The following is a 20,796-nucleotide window of genomic DNA, read 5'->3' as shown; positions in this document are numbered from 1 at the left end:
GTTCTTATACTGTCACGGTTTTGAGACAGCTCACGTATCCCAGGCTGGACTCACATGGTTTATATGGGGTGGAGGACTGAACACAGGGCTTCGTACATGCCAGGCAAGGACTCTAGCAGTGGAGCCACGTTCCCGGTCCTATGTGCTATCCCCCACCCCCAACACCTCCGTGTTGATTAGTTCTTCCAGAACTTCAGATGCTTTCCATTTCAGGCTACTGTTCACCACAGGTCCAATGCCCACGGTTTGTAGAGCCAAAGAAAATGCCATTTCAAATCAATCAGGCTGCCAGATGACCCGCTTAACTCCTGTCACATTTATGACACACGCACAGCACAAAGTTGTCGTAAGAGGGCGGGTATGACAGTAGTCTCCGGCTTTATTGTCGCTTGCATCCGAGTCAGATGCGCACAGTGACCGCCACAACAGCAGCAAAGAGCCGGGAGGGCTCTCCAGCACCAGCCCTTGTCCTTAGCATCCGCACGTGCTACAAAGATGCCTACCTTGCTTTTATTCCTAGTTACACACTGCCTCCTGCCGTAAACTCCTCCAGTCCAGGCGCGGGGCTGCCCTTTCCTCAGCCTCATGGCCCAGGCTGCCCCTCTCGGTCTGCAGCTCCTCTCCGCTCCCCAATCTCTCTTGGCTCAGTCTGGTCTCGTCCACTCCGGGCTCTCCCAGAGGTCCCTGCCTCTAGTTATGCTCTCTCTTTTATCTACAATAAACTTCCTGCATCTCCCTCCCTCCCCCCTCCCTCCCTCCCTCCCTCCCTCCCTCTTCTTCCTACTCACTCACCACCAATGCGTATCTCCCAAGCACCTACACCCCAATGCTGCCACAGAACCACAGAGGCGGCTGAAGGAGTCCTAGGAGACCCAGTTTCCCAGGTGTACACACTTCAAATAACCCTAGATTTTGCCACCACATACATACATACATAACATACATATATGGAGACTGGTGCATATTCTTTTGTGTAAACAGTCTCTAAGCAGAGGATTAAGACTTAAATATATGTTTGTTTTGGCTTAGTCAACCTAGGAACAGGAAGAGGTTTAAAAATATAGCCTGGATTCGAATAGTGTATGTTGATCTATGGTATGTATACATAGTAGGGTATAGATAAGCTCATTAGGGGGAAAAAAATCTGTTATATTTGGCACCAAAAAGATGGAGTGCAACCAGGAAAGATTCCCCAGAATGGTTAGGAATGGCAGAGTTTGATAAAACAAATAAAGACTAGTGGATGATATCAGATGCCATCGCCAAGACACATGTATCACTATCACAAATTAGGAAAGAACATGCCAGGCGCTTTTATATTCTACTGAAAATTGTTTTATCCCCGTTTCTTGGTCAGGAGGCATCCACGATCTATAACCTGTCAACCAAAAATTCATTTCTTACTATAAAGAAATGATAATATATGCTACAAAAGGCAGAATCAGTATAGCGTTTCTCAATAACAAACTAAAAGCAAACAAAACAAACCCAGGGGCTGGAGAGACGGCTCAGTCAGTGTTTAAGAACACTGGCTGTTCCTCCAGAGGACCTGGGCCTTGCAATTTCTACCCCAGGGTATCTGTATGTGGTGCACAGACATACACACAGGTGAACTACCATGTACGTAACAATAAACACGTTAAAAACCCTGAGCCTTTTCCTCATGTCATCAAATCACTGAATTTTAGTGCGACCGGTGTACTACTGAATATCAGGGCACCCGTGGTAAACCAAACTAATGCTAATTCTAAACTTAGACGATTACAGCTGCTTCATGAAGTGAGAAGGGTTTGGATGAAAATAAGAGGCAGTATTCACAGTCAGTTAAGGTTTAATATCCCATATGTGTCAATATAAAATTATAAAAGTCATAAAACTAGGACACACTAACTAAACACTGGAGCGTATATATGAAATTCTAAGCTGAAATTCTATTTGCTTTGAGTCAGCCATCACTGTCCCTGGGAACCAGAAGGAAAACACGTAATGGGCTGACTGTGATAACCCTGAACGGTGGTCATGCAGAATGCCTAAATGGGTTTCCCACTTGGGCAAACAAACACTAAGCTGCTTCCTATAATCACAGACATGCGTAGGAACTGGCTGGGGAGGGCCTGTGTGGACTCTATGCATCCACAAAGCACACATTCTAGACAAGGCTTAAAATTCTCACTACATTACACCCGTAAGCCATCAAGGAAGCCTTAAAGCATGAAATTAGCCAACTTCACTTTTAAGGATGTTGTAGTAACATACTGAGGACATCAGACACCGGTCTATGGAAACGTCACACGGATCAATGGTGTGTATGCACACATGCCCGTGTGTGCATATGCACTACACACTTCAGTCCCACATGAGAAAGTGTTTGTGCAGGGTACTTATTTTTCTATCTTAGGATGAAGTCAGTGCAATTAATTAAAATAAAGCCACATGCTACTGCTGGGCATAAATGAGTCTGAGTTGGCTCAGACAATGTGTATTTATCAATGCATTCCGCACATTTCCACTGTGTCATTGTTTCTCATGGAATTCTAACATGGAGTTGTTAGAATGCTGGTTCCAGGGCCTGGAGAGATAGCATGGAGAACACAAGCACTTCTGATCTTCCAGAGGGCCCGTGTTTGGTTCCCAGCACCCATGCAACTCCAGCTCTAGGGGACCCAACAGTCTCTCTGGTATAGCCAAATGCACAAATAATTTTTTTTTTTTTAAGATCTGAAAAAAAAAAAAAAAAACCCATACTGATTGTGCCCCACTGGGGGATGCCCTTCTGTATCTGTTTCTGTCTGTGGTTGATGAGTAAAACCCTGTTGGCCAATAGAGTCAGGAAGGTACGCGGGGCTAGGAGACGAGGAGAATGCTGGGGAGAGAGGCAGAGAGGCGGCGTCGGGAGACGCCACATAGTCGCCAGAGGAGTAACAACAGGCCTGGGCTTTCTCCAGTAAGCCAAGACCACATAGAAATACATAGATTAATAGAAATGGGTTAAAAAGTTTAAGACAGAGCTAGCCATCGGCCAGCAGTTTTATAATTAATATACCGTCCCTGTGTTTATTTGGGGCTGAAGGGCGGCGGGACCAGGTAGGATAGAATCGCCAGCAACCGTGTCCCTCTCACACGTAACTGAATTTGGGGATGAAGGGTCAAGAGCACATCAACTGGATTATTATAACAGGAATCCAAATAACTCCTAAGCAGAGGGAAGTCTGGGAGCTACTGCGTTAAGTGAAAGCCTCCGAGGCAGGTTCCATACTTACACAGCTCCCCACCCCAACCCCGGCTAGCACTGGACACGTACAGTTAGTCTGTGGCTGAATCGACAGGTCAGTACAGAAACTCCCAGGACAGGGGAACTGACAGCTTTCCAGTCATGACCCCAGGGGACTGTGAATCGGGGTGTCCTTCCTCAATGGGAAGAAAACATCTGGAGCCGTGGCAGCAACTCCATCTTGCCCCTCTGTCTGTCTCTGCCCCGCGGCTCACTGCCCAGGAGGGTACCCAACTCGCTTCAGGTGAAGACTGCTCTGGTGGCAGCCGAGGGCAGAACCACCACACAAGTTCCCTTCTTGTGACCAGTTCTGTAACGTCGAGGGAACACAAGCAAAACTGGATCGTTCCAGAACACTCCCGGTAAAGCAGCTAGATGGGGTGGTTACGGTTGCCGGAGTTAGGATGAGATCTGAATAAAACCACCCACCCACTACTCTGCTGACTTCCCTGTCTTCCGAGACATCCCACGGAAGTGAACATTCTGCTTGTTCCTGGGAGCTGTTTCGCAATAGAAATGATTTTGTCGCAAGGAGGCCAGAGACTCGCTGGGTGGAGTTCACACAGGGTTCCCTGCACGCAACGGTGACCCTGCGCAGTTGGGATTCGTCAGCTGTGGGACATTTGCACACCGTGTGAATTGCTGTGACTGGTGTAATAGAAAGCCGTAAGGCCGATAGCTAGGCAGAAGGCGTGGGCGAGACTTCCAGGCAGAGAAAGAAGGAGGGATCTGGGTGTGCGGATCACGTGGGAGATGCCAGGAAACATGGAGAGGCAATGCCATGTGGTAGACCACAGATTAACAGAAATGCTTAAGCTGTAAGAGCTAGTTAGGAACAAGCCTGAGCTACAGGTCAAGCTTTCATAATCGATAAGAAGTCTCCTTGTCATTATTCGGGAGCTGGCAGGAGGAACAGAAAAATACCCGATACATCTGGCACCCAATACGGGGCGTGTGCGCAGCGCCCAGCGCTTGCAGCATGCAGATGTGCAGCCTGTTTAAGAGGCCCCGCCATGAGCGGCTGCTACCATAGCAGATGTGGGAGTTAGGAGGCAGCTGGCATGGTTAGGTGGACCTAAAGGGGACAGAGCCAGCCACCAGCACCACAAAGCCAAAGCCACCCGGAAGTTCTACTGTGCCTTTACCAGAGAAGGCAGAAACGTACCAAACACTCGTCAGGCCCGAGGCCTGCTGCTAAGACTTTTGCGTATCGATCGCCATTTCTACTGACGGAGATGAAAGGGGCTGTGACTCTTATCACCGGGTCACACGCTTGCTTCTTTCCCATCAACTCTTGTCGTTTCTTCCTCTCGGGGACAGATTTTACATCTCCCTTTTTACCACGAGAATTCCGAGCAGCCAACCTGACCATCAACACAGCAGTTTCTGTGCGCCTGTCACTGAGAGCCGGTGATTTTCCGTCAGTAGGATTTTATGGCCCCACAGTGTCTCATCCTAACCGGCACAGACAGCCATGCACTATGGACCTTGTTAAAGATTTACCACTTTATGCTTCAAGGACAGGGTGGCACGTCCATATCTGAACACAGCTGACGAAGTAGTTTTTGTCACATGCTTAATCCTTACTCAGAGGTGGCGCCACTGATACGATTTTCCCGAGGGATGTGTGTGCGCTTGATCTCGGACTCTAATTCATCAGGTTCTCGCAATCATCTCAATCTGTGAGTGCAAACGTGAGCAGCTTCACGTTGTCCCCACAGGATGGGTTCCTGGAAACTAGACTCTCAAATCGGATTCCTCTTGGCATTATCTAATTCCAAACAGATTACTGAGATCCAGAGAACGGCCACCGAACGCTGTGGAGGAGACACCTCCATTCTCCCCCGGGATAATTAGACAATTTCACTTACCTTGGTTAAGCCTACTCTTTCTTAAAAGATTTACTTTATTTATGTGTGTACCTTTGTGGACGTGTCTCAGCGTGTATGCACATGAGTGCAGGTATCCACAGAGACCGCAAGAGGGTGTCACATCCTTTGGCGTCGGAGTTACAGGCGGTTGTTAGAGAGTCTGTGTGGGTGCTGGGAGCTGAACTAAGCTCCCCATGGCTGAGCAGCCAGCACGCTTAATGGCTGAGTTGTCTTTCAAGCCCCACTTTAACATCTAAACCTCATGAAGTGCACTCAATATATACTTGTTCCTTTTTCATATTTAGCTTTTGATTTTGAGAGCCATTTTGAGAATAGACAATTTACAATAGCAGCCCCTAAATTTTTTTGCATTTAAGATTACCTCTATAAAAGGTGGCGTTTGACTTTTTTTGTTTTGTTTTGTTTTTGAGACAGAGTCCCTTCTACACAGCCATGGCTGTCCTAGAACTCCCTATGAAGACCAGGCTGGCCTTGAACACACTGAGATCCTCCTGCCTCTGCTTCCCTAGTGCTGGGATTAAAGGCGTGTGCAACTGTGCTTGGCATAAAGAAAGATTTTATGTTTAACTGTGTGTGAGCACGCGCATGCCTGGAGTCTTCTAGAGGGAGCTGTAAGTATGGGTGGTTATGAGCAACCTGTTGGCACTTGGGTCCTCTGGGAGAGCAGGAAGCTCCTAACTCCTGGGCCACCTCTCCAGGCCCTTCTGCATCTCACATTTTACTGAAGGCCACAGAGAACTTTCGGTTATTGGAACCCAGATCCTCCTGCCCTCTACACTCAGTCCTGTTTCAGTTGACGCGTGTGAGGAATCCCGCACTCAGTAAGGGCGTCGGAAGCTTCCTTAGAGGGGTCTAGATTACACTTTTGGAAAGGGGTGCGGCAGGTCTTGTTTACGTCATAGGAGATGCTTGTTCATGGACCCTTCTCTCTGGCACGGAAACAATCGAGAACTATAAACTGTGTGCCACCACATCACGGTCCCCAAGCCAAGAGAAGACAGTTCAGTCGAGGCAGAGGTATGGCAGCACTAAAAAGATTTCGTTTGAGTCTTTCACTCTACCGTGGGTTTGTGGGCAGGGAGGAGACACAGACACACGGGTGTGTCCTTGAGCAGAGGTTCCCAGAGCAGAGAACAGAAAATGCTTGTCTTATAGTCTACGGAGATGGACAAGGGGGCCCTAGGCCTCAGCACATAAGTGGACACAGGAACCAGGCCCCATGTTGGGATTCTCCCATCAAAAGCCCATCGAGCCTGCTCTCTTGGGGCTTTGCCTGTCTGCTAGGGAGGAGGTGTCCAGAGAGAGGGGCACTAATTAAAATTAAAGGCAGATTGAGATAATAATGAAACTTGAGATCCAGAGATATTGGTAGAGAGAGGCTGAGAAACAACCTAACATGTGTTGGACCTTTCACGTAAATTCTCGAGCACTCCTCCCCTGGAGAAAGGAGGTCCTGGAGGGAGGGTGGCAGAGCCCTGACTGGCCATCTTTCAGCTGTCCGCAGAGGCGTCTTAGGCTCAGCATGGGCAGCAGTTGTGGGGGGAACAGGCACTGAGCTGGTTCTCTCCCAGGGCTCAGCAGGCTCTAAGTATCCTCAAACAGGATTGTTCTGAGAAACGTGGGCCCTGGGTGATTTTCTTGCAGGAGGAATATCTCAAGCAATGTTTAAACAGCATGGCTAGACTGTCCCTAGGTGGTAAAATCTGGTGGGACCACCATTCTGTACGCAGGTGCTGCGGACAGAAATGTCATGTGGTGTGTGACTGTACTTAGCCCACACGAGCCACGGCACTTACCTCATTGAAATGCACGTCCTGCATCCCAACGTCTTCCATCATGGAAGCCTCTTCATCGATGTTTGGTGTGATGACCCGGAAGGCTGTGCATCCCTGTCTGAACATGCCTGGGCAGAGAGGAAGCAGAGGGAGAGCTGTCAACCTGAACGTGGCAGAGGCTCTTCTTGGGTCCTTCCTGCCTGGTGCATTTCTCTGTTGAAACCTGGATTCCCCGACCCTCTGTATTCAGCCCTTCATGTCTGAAGTCTCCTCTGTGTCAGCCCGGCGTCCACACGGGAGGCTGGGGACCAGTGTGTCCTATCTCCATCCATTTCCCACATTTAACCTTCACCTTCCTCCTCACTTTTAATTTTTTTTTTTTACCCACCTCAAGTAAAATCAATTCAATCTTCAAATAAACCATACGCTGAAAAATCATAACTGAGCCAAGCTAGTGGTAGATTAATGAGGAAATGTTTGGTCAAGGGACCCATAGTCAGATACCAAGAGTACCCAAAGCCAACGAGAGAGAAGTAGTCTCAACCAGCCATTTCCTTCAAGCAATTGGGCATCTCATCCACTCAGGCCGGGGCTCTCCTCATGCCCTCCAGTAACACAGATAATCCAACAATCACGTCTGCAAGCAGAGGCTGCCTGGGGTAGAGAAGCCCTTTTGGTTTAGGAAATGGAAGGCTGCAGTTTGCAGGGCCTCAGCATCCGAAACTCTTGACTGATATTGTCAGTGAGGTCAGTGTCCCTGGTAAGTAAGGGTCACAGCTCAGGTCGGATCCTGGGACACAGTTTTAAGCCAGTTCAACACCAGCTGCGTGACATGTGTAAGCAAGGAAGGACTTGAAATGTTCAGCCTCTCTAGTTTGAGATGATTTTAGGGAAGAGGAACACAGTACTTTGAAACCAGGCTTTGAAAAAGTAGACCAAAGATGCAAAGACAACTCCCACTCGCTACACATCTGTCCAGGTTTCCAGTCAACCCCGTGTTAGCCATTTCCACCATGGTCCTCGTAGAGCCTTGCTTTAATCTGGCGATACAGAAAGCAAAAAATCCCCCAAAGGGAAGCTCTGATCTAGGAACCTGAGGATACATTAATATACCGAAAGTAAAGATATAAAAAAATCGACCGCTGGCGTTGATCAGGCCAACATGTGGACCAGACTGCTTCCCTTCACCGCGTACAGCAATGACGGCGGGTGACACACACAGCTCAGCGATAGAAGGAGGGCACAGAACTGAAACAGAAGCCACCGGAGCCCTGGGGTGGCACGTGGCCAGAGCGGGTGGGGACCCTTGGGAGCTGGGTGACCCTCAGGCTCACCTCCCTGGCTCTTCCTCTGGCAGGTGTTACGGCTGTAGGGGAAGACAGCTGGCTCCCTCTGGAGGGCTAGGTCAGCTTCTAAACACGAGCAAAGGCATCACCCGACAAAATGACGCGGCAGGAAATCCTACATGAACACGTCCCCTTGGATTTCCTCTCTCATTCTGACTCTGACGTATGTACGGCAAACTCGTTCTAAGAAGTAGATGTTTCATGGCCCTGGCACCTGGCACTTTCTAAAGAATGCTCTCACTGTGTAACACACTCCTCGTTAGCCTCAGCCAGGCATTTATATTCTTGAGTATTGCCTGTGCAGATTACCAGCTTTCCCAGACCCTCCAGTGTCCCAAACTGAGACGCCATCCTTGAGGGCTGCCTCAAGTAACTGGTGTTTAACCAGGAGGAACCATGAAGGAACCTATGGGAATGATTGTGTAACACAAGTATGGAACACGGCTGCCCCCTGACCTCTGGTTAGCATGGTTGCTTTTTCCCATGCTAAAGCCAAAAGGCTGCCAACCAGAGAATCTGCCCAGTAACTTCCCCTTAGAACCGTCAACTTGATTGATAAACATTTTTGGAGAGCATTAGTTTAAGGGAAAATAAAGCTATTTCAGCTCATTTTAGCTGGTAGGGAACAGCCAGATGCAAAGCTCATCAGCTAATTTTTTTTTTTTTTTTTTTTTTTTTTGCAGAACAGTACGCGACTAGGACAGCATGCTGTGTTCTCTTCTGAACACTGGCATTTTATTTTGCTCTGCCCATGAAGTTAGTCAAATGCTGCATCTGGGAATAGAGCAACCAGCATGCCTGTATGCACGCAATTCCTTGCCTCCAGGTCAGCCCCCACGGCGCTCTGCAAAAGGCCCAAGCATCAGGCCTTACCTTTTCGCGTGAGATACTCGGCCACCAAGGCTGTGACGTGGACGTAGCACATGGCCGCCTGTAATAGAAGACGAAGACAAGCGGCTTAGGGTAGTCGCTCAGACACCTTGCATCCACGTGCATTTGATGGCTCTCAGGATACCAGCTATTAACGGCTTTTTGGAGAAAAGGTGGCGCCCCTCACATAGGAGCTGACACCCGGGAGCTGAACAGCGAGGCATGCTCACAATTACTGCATTTTATCGTAAAAGAGGAAACCAGCATTTTCAGAATTATACCGTTTGTCTCAAAGCAAAACAGGAAACACTTGAAGAGTTAGTTTTCTTCCCACACTCACGTTTCAGGTGCCAATTACCTTTCCTTCCAACTTTATTTTCACACATTTATTTTTAACCTGTGTGCACGTGTGTGAATTTGTGCCAAGTTCCACTTCTACATGTGTCCAGGTGCCTGTAAGAGGGCCCTGGATCCCTGGCGCTGGGGTTATAGGTGGCCGGCTGTGTGGTGCCCCAGGTGGGTGCTGGGAACGGAACTTGGATGCTCAGCAAGAGCAGACAGTGCCCTTAGCTGCTGAGACACCTCTCCAGCCAAGGCTGGATTTTTTTTTTTTTTTCTTTTTTTCCAAACACAATTCTAAATCAGAATCTGGGCTGGGGTACAGCTCAGTAGCAGAGCGTGTGTGTGTGTGTGTGTGTGTGTGTGTGTGTGTGTGTGTGTGTGTGTGGTTGGTGTGCCTTAGTTTCAAGTCCTCTTACCCTAAACCACAAAGATCAATGTTACAAATACCCTAAACCAGAGGACAGCAAATAAATGCTTTCACTAAGTTGTCCAGTTATTATCAAAACTGAAGGTAAGTGTTTGTTTTGCTCCTTTGTTACAGTTTTAGGATAAAGCTGGAGGGGGGGGGGAGTGTCCCCAAGGTTAGAGACCACGTCGGAGAGCATAGCAGATTCCACAGCAGGCGAGGCGTCTTCTGATTGAGGGCGCATTTTTCCTCAAAAGCAGCCCCAGAGCGTGAATGAATAGCTGGTCGGGCAGGGCTCCCTACCTCTGAGAGATCCCCGTTTTTAACATGGATCCTGGCCATGCTGTCCAGCCATGTCTTCCTGAGCTCGGGGGTGCTGGCGTAGGACTTCGCCAGGCTGTACTGGAGGTCCACCAGCATCTCTGGGTCATTCGCGTGCTCCTTCATCTGGGCCGTGGCCATCAGGACGGTACGGATCCTCTTGGTCAGGTCTTTGACATCAGAGGAGAAGCTGGTGTGCTACACAAGAGGAGGGGGGAGAGGACTCTCACCCGCTTCCCGGACACATGTCCCGCGTCAGGGGGTGAGGACGGGAAGTTACCCACCTTGATGAGCCGGTCGCTGTTGGCACAGTTGTTGATGATGGACAAGGACTGCTGGAACCGGGTTCCTCCAATGCCAACCACGTCTGCAATCAGCTGGCTGACGGAAATGATGACCTTAGGGGCAGAGACGCGAGCAAGTCAATTTACCCAGGGTTCCGGGAGGATGCGCGCAAAGCCGATGGGAAGGCAAGTGGGGTGGGGGCCACACCAGTGTGGGGAGCAGTGCGTGGCTGAGATTCCTTCTTTCCTACCGCTTTCGAAAAACCGTGTATGGCTGCTTTCCTGACGCGTTTTGTTCACGAGTTAAAAGGAGCAAGAAGCAGGTATGTCCACACCACTCAGATTGCTACTCAGCCACTGCACTCTGCGGTAAGGGAGGGGGCGGGGGACCCTAGTCTCCCCTCGGCGTTTGCTTTGAGTTTACGTGGAAGGTTCTTTGCAGGTGTCAACTGTGCGATGGGCGGTCTGCTTTCTTTGGAGTCTGGGGATAGCATGGCCTTGAATCGGGTGTTCGAGATAAAACATGGTGGCCACTCTTATTCCCTTCTCCTTCCTAGCATGCAAGCACAGCCGTGGAGGATGCGGACGGGATTCCCCTCTTCCTCTCAATCTTGCCAGCCCTCATCCAGAATACCATCTTCTCTGTCCTAGATGGGACAATGTTCTGTGTGCTCCCCCTAAGGTCTGCCCTTAAAACTGAAGCTCAGATGGGTGGGTCTTCCAAATATGCAAAGATCTGGACACGTCACAGCGTGTCTTCTGTAACTTCCTCTCACCTGCATTCTAAGCATGAAGGGACTGCTCCACTTTCACCTACGGGTAATTCCCATGGGGGATCCATGACCCGGAACATGCCGGAACATGCCTACTCACTACCCTTCAACTTACACCCCATTCCCATCCTTCAGGTCCTTGAGAAGCCGCCCCTGTTCTCCAAGAATCCCTAACCAGACACTGTCCCTGGCGCCCTGGGTGTGTGAGGTCTCCCTGAATGTGCACTCCACGAGTGCTGGGAGACGACCTGCTGTCCTGTTGGCAGTTGCAGCCATTAATTCTAGCACACTAGGCTTGTGGAAAATGACTGCGATGCTAACCAAGGGACAAACTCAGACAGGAAAGGCCCTCCCGTCACACTGCATAAAACATACATCTGTGGAAACAGAGTTCTTGCTATTATGTTGGTTCTCAAAGAACTTTGGATGTTTTAACCGGACACACAGGAGAGGTACTCATGAACAGAAGACAGGAAAACCTATTTTGGGTTTTTTTGTTTTGTTTTGTTTTTTTTAAAAGATATTTGATATTAAGTACCTTGAGCCAACAGAGTATCAGTTAGTTCAATGCCAGTTCAATATCTAGATGTCAAGCTAATTGATGGGTCACACCCTGGTCCAGGATCTTTCAGTATGGAATAAGAAACAAACACAACCAGTACATGTGACTTCCCAACTCTGACTCACAGCCTTTGGTAGCACTTACGAGGGTGACCCTCAGTGACCCAGGGTTCCACCGGGTTACCTGTGCCCTGGCAGAGCTGAGGCACACACCTGTAAGTGTGTCCGGACGAAGGACTTCTTCCCCGTGTAGTCAAAGTTGTTCCTCATCAGGAAATAGAGCAGCTGGGAAGCATCGGTCCGGATAGAGCCGAGTTTGGAGTTACAGCATTTGAGCACCTCATAGCACAGAGAGGCACACATGTCTGCTCGCCCTTCGTAGAACGTTGAGGGAAACTGGAACGAAACACAGGGCAGACAGACCAGCGAGGTCAATAATCCCAGTCGTCCTCAGCTCCAGGCAGAAGGCGAGGAACCTGTAACCATCGGTACAACCACGGCCTCCAAGTAACTTACCTTATAAATTAGTGACCTTAAGGCAGTAAAGACGTTTTTCAAAGCCATTTCCGACTGGTGTTTTTGAAGAAAACACAGGTAGACATCAAAAACTTTCTTCATGAGAGGGTTATGACCGTGGTCAGCCAAGAGCTGGTTCTGGAAACACACATCGACATCACTGTTAGAGTCATGTCGCACGACCAATTCTGCTACAAGCGCCCCAGGAAAAGCGCGGGTGCTCCTGTAGGCCAGGCAAGTCCATCAGAACAGCGGCCACCTGGGGCAGGTATTCTAGAAGACTACACTATGGTTTCTGCAGGCTTAGTGCTGTGTTTTCACAAACTTATCTGTAAGCACGTATCGGCACCGCTGACTCTGGAGGTGACACTGGGGGTATCGGTCTAACGTGGGAGTGCCATTATGGGTTATCATCGAACCGATGGGTGGGGAACATGAATCCTGCCCTCCCAAAGTGATGTCCTTCTCGAACCCGGGTTCCTGGGCACTCAGCTAAGCTATATATAATCAGACAGTTTGGAGGGACAGCATGCATAGGCTCTGGTCAGGTGTCACACAGGTAAACAGCCTGGCAGTCTCGTCTGTGAGACAGCAAATATTGCCAGGGTTAGCTTCCAGGAGAGGGAGAGGGGCCCATGATGCTCCTGGGCTATAAGTAGGCTTTCTGCCCACGTGTCTGCTCTGTAGAGGTCCCTCCACCGAAGCCTCCTGCCACCTCACACGGCAGGGTCCAGGCAGAGAGCAAAGAGGCATGCTGTCACCTCTACTCTGTGCCAGCAAATACAATGCACATGGCTGGACATATTCACCCTCAGAACCTTTACTGCTTAGACTTTTACACTGAAACTATCCACAGGGAGAGAATCCAAGACCCCTCTGTGGGGTTCTAGTAGAGTGTGCTCCTCCAGCCACGGGGTCTGGACCTCACACTCAGAGCGTCTGGCTTGGGCCAGAGAAGCGGCATTTCTAGTATGTTTCCAGGTGTGGCGCCACCATAGGAGGGCTCCAAGTGAGCACGCACTGCTCTCCCGCATGTGTTCCTGGAGTGTGGGTATTCCCGAGTCTCAACTCAGCTCCCAGTAACATGCTTAATGGGGGACACGGGTCGCTTGGGACCTCAGGGGAGGACACACTATAGTAAAGTGACATGATATGGCAGGGTGCATTATTTTTAGTGTCACTGATAAAGAAAAAACAATTTTTTAAAGATAGTCTCATGTAGCCCGGGCTTGCCTCAACCTCTATGTACGCAAGGATGACCTTGAACTTGTGAGCCTCCATCTCCCAGGTGATGGGACTGCATGCATGCACCGCCACACCTGGGTTGGGGGCACCGCCACACCTGTGTTGGAATACTGGCAATCAAACCTAGAACCTCATGCATTCTAGGTAAGTACCCTAACTCAGCCCAAGAAGTATGTTTCATAATAAGTAGGGAAAACAAAACAGAGTATGACCCTGTTACAGTTCCCTAATACCATTGAAATCAAACATATGGTTCCAATATTCATAGATATAAACAATAACTCAATGTCTTTTTCTGTACCAGAAATGAAAGGGACTGGAAACGGAAAGTGTTAGGCTCCCAACAAGACAAAACACAGTACAATGGTGTGTGTGTGTGTGTGTGTGTGTGTGTGTGTGTGTATAAATAACACAACTGAACCTATACTAACTTTAAAAAAATCTTTTTCAGCTGGGTTTGGTCTTGTGTCAACCCATCCCCAAATACAGAGAGGCTTGGAGAACCTGCACCAGTGATTTGATTATTTGCTAAATTTAAAAAATAAGACCTAAACTCTTTCATTTGCTTTTCATGACATGCTTTTGCCATTTAATTTAGTTATAAATAAATACTCTGAAAAAGACGAGTTTACGCTTAACTCACACCCCTCTCTTTAAATATCTAATTTAAGACATTTGGCTTTGCTTAAAGACAGAGAAGAAATCCCACATTTATCACATGGAGGGCTTAGGAAAAATGTTTTCTTCTAGCCAAGACAGCTGCCTCCGGGGAAGTCCTCTGGCATCCCCAAGCACGCAGGACATGTGGGCGGGGTAAGTTTTGTTAAAAATAAGAATGGGAATTGCAATCACTCAGTACAGGGGACCTGGAGATTAGCAGTCTCCTTATAGAAGCAGAAACAGCCACAGTAAAAATGTACACCAGGCAAGTTGAGCTTAGTGAGCTGACTGGAGCCATCAGACAAAAACTCTGACCTTGGACAGTGTGTGCTCAATACAAACCTTAAACGCCAGTGTGAACAGAGACAGGGTGTCCAGAGTGGTAAGGCAAACCTCCGTAGCAATGTTGGCTTCCAGAAGTGACTGGTGAAGGACATCCGCCTCCGAGTGGCCGTAGCCTGTGTGAATCAACACAGCGTTACTGTCTGAGAGTTCAGGCAACAGGGCTGGCAGGATACGGCAGTGACAGTCAACTTCTGATTATTTTATAGAAGGTCCCCTTTTCAGGGCCCATCTCCCCCTTTGCCTCTGTAGGGAGGTGGCATTGATCACGTTTCCATTCAATGGTGTTTCTTTTTCAACTCTACAGGCTGCGTGACAGCATTCACAGTATGCTTGCTCGGTGCCGGCTGAGTCTGGGAACACCACATTATTATCCCGTCACTCTGCAGCCCCGTGAAGTGTGCACCCTGTTAAAGACCTTTTACAGACAAGGGAAGAGGCACAGGTAAGCCACAGGTCTTGGCTGAGGTCTTAGGGTGGTGAGATGGTAGTGCCAGCACACCCACCGAAACCAGCTGCATGACTGGGCTGTCACAACGTCCCAGGCACCATGCGGTGAAGGAAGCCTGAGAAGAGGCTGATGGCTGGTCACCCCACCTAGCTCCACACCTTACTATCCGACCTTAGGCAAGTTAGCTGACCTCTTTACATTTCAGCGCCCCATCTGTACAACAGGGACACAGTGCCCACACTTCCAAGGGCTGTAGTGAGGATAGATTCATCAGTATTGTGAGGTTCACAGAAACGAGCCCAAGACAAAGCGAGCAACATAAAGCGTTAGGCCTGTGTGTAGCTAGAATCAAGTGATAATCAAGAGTTGACTGCACCACAAATAGTCTTCTACTTGCTTTAATAAAAAGCGTAAGAGCCAATGTATTGGAAAGAAATGCCTATGGAAAGGAAAGGACCAGAAAGACCTGTCATGTAAATTTAGCGTCATCATACACAATTTAAACATAAACTACAATCTTCAACAGTGGCTACAAAAATCAATTTAGTAATGATATGAATGCAGTTTGACATACAGTTTGAGATATTAAACTATGAAATGGGATGCATTAGCAGAAACACGTGGAGAGGATGGACAGATGTTAACATGGCGTCTAGCTTATACAGAAAGATAGCAGCACAGCAGGAGACACAATGTAATGGCTTTCTCCAAGGAGTGATTGAGAAAGCATCATCTACTAATTGGTCTTTTCTTTGCTTTTAATACTCTAGAGAGGAAGACAGTAGTTCAGAGATCAGAAAAATAAAGTACAGAAAGCCTAGAGAATTTCCTTGAGATTATTAGTGGGAGCCTCCCCCACCTAGAACCTATACTCCAAATTCCTTTTTGGGTCACTTCATCAGAGCACTGAAACAGTTGAATGGGAGGAAAAGAGAAAAGCAGGTCCTCGTTCTGACAGAAGGAAATGTGAGAATTACAGTTCTACAAATGCTAGAGAGGAGCTTTTAAAGCCACGGAAGACCTGGTTTCTGACTGAAGGAAATGTTGAGAATTATAGCTCTACAAATGCTAGAGAAGAGCTTGTAAAGCCACAGAGGTGCTTTGAGCCTGCCGTGCAAACATTATCAAGTGTTTTAATTCAATTCTGCTTTTCAACAGGTAGTTCTGGGCTTTTATGTCTGTGGGTCTCTGTCCCCTTGTGCCAGGGCTGTCTCCCTCCTCATGAGGCTATAGGACCTATTGGACAACATGTTAACTCCAATCCTCTATTTTGTTTGTCCATTAAAAAAAAAAAAAGATTTATTTATTTACTATGCATAGTGTTCTGCCTGCATGCATTCCTGCAGGCCAGAAGAGGGCACCAGATGTCACTACAGATGATGTGAACCACCATGTGGTTGCTGGGAATTGACCTCAGAACCTCTGGAAGAGCAGCCGGTACTCTTAACCTCTGAGCCATCTCTCTAGCCATTGTTTGTCTGTTTTTGAACAAGGAATGGTCTAGAGAAAAGAGAGATGGCTATTGGGGGGGGGGGTAACTAATGCCACTGTACTGCCTAGGCATTCCTTTGGGGGGGGGTAGGATAAGAACTGGAGACAGTGAAAGGAAATGCAAACCATGGGAAGAGAGGACAAAACCCCCGAAACATCAACACCTGTGATCAGGCCAGGTGAAAACACTTCCCTAGCCCTTGGCGACCTCTAAGGAAAGTGCTGTTCACTCCCAGGGAGTTGTGGTCTGGGCTAAGAGTCAGAAAAGAATGTGGTTTCCTGGCAATTTTTATTTCTTTCTTTTTATAGACTCGCCCCATTTCTTTCTATAATACATCCAGGCTAAGTGCACAAAGGTAGGCATTATAAATGAGATGGCCTCCTACTGAGCAAGCCTTATAGTATTGGCCCAAAGCCTAGAAACAGAGAATCAGAATTTCACATGTGTTGTTGCTTTAAAAACAGACCCAACATGCCATGCCACAAGAGACAGAATTATGTATACATGTACAGAGATATGGCAATGACAAAGTAACCAACCTACCAATTTCTTGGGACCAGCAAGAATAGGGTTGGAGGGAAAAAGATGGGTGTTGGGGTGGGTGCATATATGAGCACACTATGATGATATACAGGTATGAAAATGTCATAATGAAACCCATTTGTTCTCCACATCAATGAAAAAAAAACTAAAAGTCACAAAAATTAAACAACCCCCCTCCCACAAAAGGAGTTAACTCGGATTTGTGGAGATTGAGTCCATCTAGGTCATATGGAAATCTGATCTCTCACCACAGCTTGTCACACGGCCTTGAATTCTTACATTTACGGTTGTGAGCCTAGCCTTTAACGGCTGAGGTATCCCTCCAGCCCAACGGCCTGTGTCCATCCTTTTAAAATCCCTAACGCCAATGGCAGCTCAGACTGTCCTCAGTCACAGACCCTGAGACAGGACATCTCAGGAAGATGCTACCAATAGTTACAGCAGAGAACACAGGAAAATAAACGTTAGTAAATCCAAAGGAGCGGTCTTCAGAGACCAAGATGTCTTAGCTGAAGGCTGACTGATTAGTGCAGCTCACACAAGCTCTCCATCTCAGGTCTCGTTTACCAGGGCGTCTTAGTAGCCTGGGGCCTACTGAGCCTGCCAGGCTGGCTAGTCAGGAAGTCTCAGGGAGTAGCCTGTGCTTGGAATTACAAGTGTGCCACCGCCGCCGCCGCTGCCACCACCACCACATCTGGCCGTTTTGGTTCTAATGTGGGCTCTGTGGGTCAAATTCAAGTCCCCATGCTCGTCAGTGAATTCTTCACTAGACCATGTCCCAGCCCAAGGGGTCAGCTGTGAGTGTTGTAAATACCACTCCTTCTACTAGGGGGAAGTAATTAATGCTTTACAGCCTGGTATGGATTCCCTGCACCCCTGCTCAGCCTGCAGGAGCAACAGGACTCTGCCACAGGGGTGACATCTTTGGGTGTCAACGCGGTGGGCTGGTTTGGGAGTCCTCGGCATTTACAGCTCACGTTTATAAAATTTTCAGACCACTGTCACGCCTGTTTCTGAGATTGTGTGTGGTGTGACCACACCTGGAGGCAGCGGTAAACGCTGCGTGTGTTCCTCTGCTGCTCTCCACTTTATTAAGAAAACTTAAAACTATGCGTGTTTGGAGGGGAGAGGCCATTGCAGAAGTAAGCTCTCTCTCTCTCTCCACCACGTGGACCCTGGAGATCAACCTCAAGTGGTCAGCAGCAAGTGCCTTCAGTGGCTGAGCAATCTCACCCGCCCATCTCCGGCTTATTTCTTCAGGCAGGGTCTCCTCTTACTGAACTTGGAGCTTGCTGTCTCGGCAAGAATGGCTGGTGTGAGCGAGCCCTGTCTCCATACAGTCAGGCCTGGGGTTATGAGCACACCAGCTTTTATGTGGATAACGGGAACTTCGGCTTGGTCCTTGACCCAGCACTAAGACTTGTTTTAGAACTTCCAAGTATTATGAATACTCAAGGGCCAAAACAATGAGCACACCTCCATGCCTCTGTTAGGTTTGAATTTAATTAAACCTACCGTACTCTACAAATCCATCCTGCCCGATAGCTCTACCAACTCTGCTGACGTCATCTGTAACCACCTCACCCCAGAGACCCTGCATCAGAGTGACTGGGCAGGACCCCCAGGCACAGCCACCTTCTGATGGTCAGGACATGTGAGGGATGGGCCAGGCCCTCAGTCTCTCAGGCTATGTTTCCATTCCCATGGTCCTCTTTCCTCTGTGGGACCAAAATCTGCAATTTTGACTTTCCCACATTCTGGATCACAATTCAGATCCAGAAACACAGTGAGTCTGGGGGGGGGTATGAAACAAACAGGGAATGACAAGGAGTCTTTCCTATCCGAAGGGTTCCTCAAATGGGGACCCGCCACCTTAGATACGAGAATTAATTGCATATGGCTTTATAAGGTGCCAATGTTTTATGTAAATATATATATATGTATACATATGTGTGTGTGATCAACAGTGAATTATTTATTCCCTCTCTCATTTAATTGCCAAGAAGGTTTTCCTCACAGATGAGCAAGGCTATAGAATACAGAGTAACATTCTATGGCAACATGGTATAATTTGCTAGCTCCCCACCTCATCCCCACCGATTCACATGAGAAAACAAATATGCTCCTATCCTGGGCGGTGATCCATGAGGCACAGGGGTCGTGGCACTGGCTTGCAGAATAAAGGCTACCTGAGTCTGAAGATGGTACTGAGTATACAGCCTCAAACTGTGAGGACACCCAAGGCAAGACTGGGCACACACACCCGTCCCTTCTAAGCACATCAAACGACTAACCTCAAGCGGGAACTGCCTTTCATTCTTAACTTTGAGCCACTGACAGACTACCACGTCAGATGACCTATTAAGATAGCCCGTTTTCAGAGATGTTAGTGTTCCACGGGCAGCACATGCAGAGGATATCCCCCCCCCCCCCCACATCCTTCTCTCTGGGAAGTTAGGGAAGCTTACAGGCAGCCAGGTCTACAGAAGACAGGCTGTCGCGGGCCTCTGCTGCCCCCTTCTGGCCAAGCTGATGTCTGACAAAAAGGGAAGAAATTGCCAGTCTCTGCTTATTAACTGGCAGGCAGGCTGCCTACTTATGCCTACAATGTTTCATATTGCCTGGATTAATGGAAGATGCTGCATTTAATACTACTTAAGGTTGCTGATTTTTTCTTTTCGTTTTTGCAAAGGGACGTGCATGGCTTCCCCAGAATACCGAGGGGTAGATGAGCAGGTATGCATGCATGCATGCATGCATGCCATATACACTGTGCACATATCACAGTAGACGTCCATTCTCTTTGCCTGCTTTTGGCCAAGCTCCCTATGGAGCTGAAATAGGCGGTGTCAGGAAAGGCTAACGCCAGCTAACGAGAACTAAAGCTTGAGAGGAAGGCCGAGTCCTGGAAGATGCTGTGATTCAGCAAAAGAGGAGGAAGGACTGTGGAGACAGGAGAGAAGGCCACAGGAACTCTAGTCCCTGGCAGAGCAGGAGAAACATGTGACTGAGGACAGCGAAGCCCTGAAAACTGACAGGGAGGCAGAGAGCCAGCTTCTCTGTGGGCTGCAGGGAGGGAACCAGCCATGCTGATAGGCTAGCCTAGTCCACTGTGTCTGCCCTGCAGCTCAAGCTCCTGCTGCTGGGTCCATCTGCCGGAGGAAGAGGCTTCTTCTCGGGGCTGTTATTGTTATTCTTCCCACACGACTACCTCTAGAGATGGGGCCTTCCTTTGCTTATGCAAAAAATCCTCCAATGTTTCTGTCATTTGTTGCAGCGGACAGTAACACGAATAATCTGGGGGAAAGTGAAATCCAACAGTCCAGTGTGCCACAGGGGACTGCACTGCTGCTGGAAAACAGGAAACGGGAAGTAAAAAAAAAAAAAAAAAATTCCTGGCTTCGACCTCTTTGTTCACCGGGCCCAACAAAGTTTGAGAATGCAAGCACTACAGCTGTATCATAAACGTGCATCCTACTTCCAAGTGTAAGAGCACAGAGACAGAACTGGAGGCTCTCGGTCCAGCGGCCGGCAGACTGACACTGGCCAAAGTGGACGCTGGGCCCAGGGGGAGGCTGCTCCCATCACGGTTAACTTGGTTGGTAGAGGTGGGAAGCTGTTGCATTGGTTTGCTTTTCTTTGTGTGTGTGTGTGTGTGTTTTTTTTTCTTTAAAAAAAAGTATGCACGTGTATGGACGTTCTGTCT

The 20,796-nt window shown here is 48.4% G+C and overlaps 1 protein-coding gene across 1 annotated transcript in view; it reads right to left on the bottom strand.

The window, feature by feature from the left end:
* The window catches only part of Dock9 (dedicator of cytokinesis 9), a 227,536-nt gene that overhangs the window by 19,143 nt on the left and 187,597 nt on the right, over positions 1–20,796 (bottom strand). Inside the window, exons 39-46 of the mRNA XM_051195203.1 lie at positions 14,605–14,720; positions 12,358–12,495; positions 12,055–12,237; positions 10,508–10,621; positions 10,206–10,421; positions 9,158–9,215; positions 8,273–8,350; positions 6,960–7,066 (exon numbers count right to left, since the gene is read on the bottom strand). Of these exons, the coding sequence (XP_051051160.1) occupies positions 6,960–7,066; positions 8,273–8,350; positions 9,158–9,215; positions 10,206–10,421; positions 10,508–10,621; positions 12,055–12,237; positions 12,358–12,495; positions 14,605–14,720 (1,010 nt within the window). The remainder of the gene's footprint in view (positions 1–6,959; positions 7,067–8,272; positions 8,351–9,157; positions 9,216–10,205; positions 10,422–10,507; positions 10,622–12,054; positions 12,238–12,357; positions 12,496–14,604; positions 14,721–20,796) is intronic.

Source organism: Phodopus roborovskii, unplaced genomic scaffold (assembly GCF_943737965.1).
Source record: "Phodopus roborovskii unplaced genomic scaffold, PHOROB, whole genome shotgun sequence".
Taxonomy (NCBI): domain Eukaryota; kingdom Metazoa; phylum Chordata; class Mammalia; order Rodentia; family Cricetidae; genus Phodopus; species Phodopus roborovskii.
The sequence above is the reverse complement of the archived record's forward strand: the minus strand, read 5'-3'. Positions and strand labels throughout refer to the sequence as shown.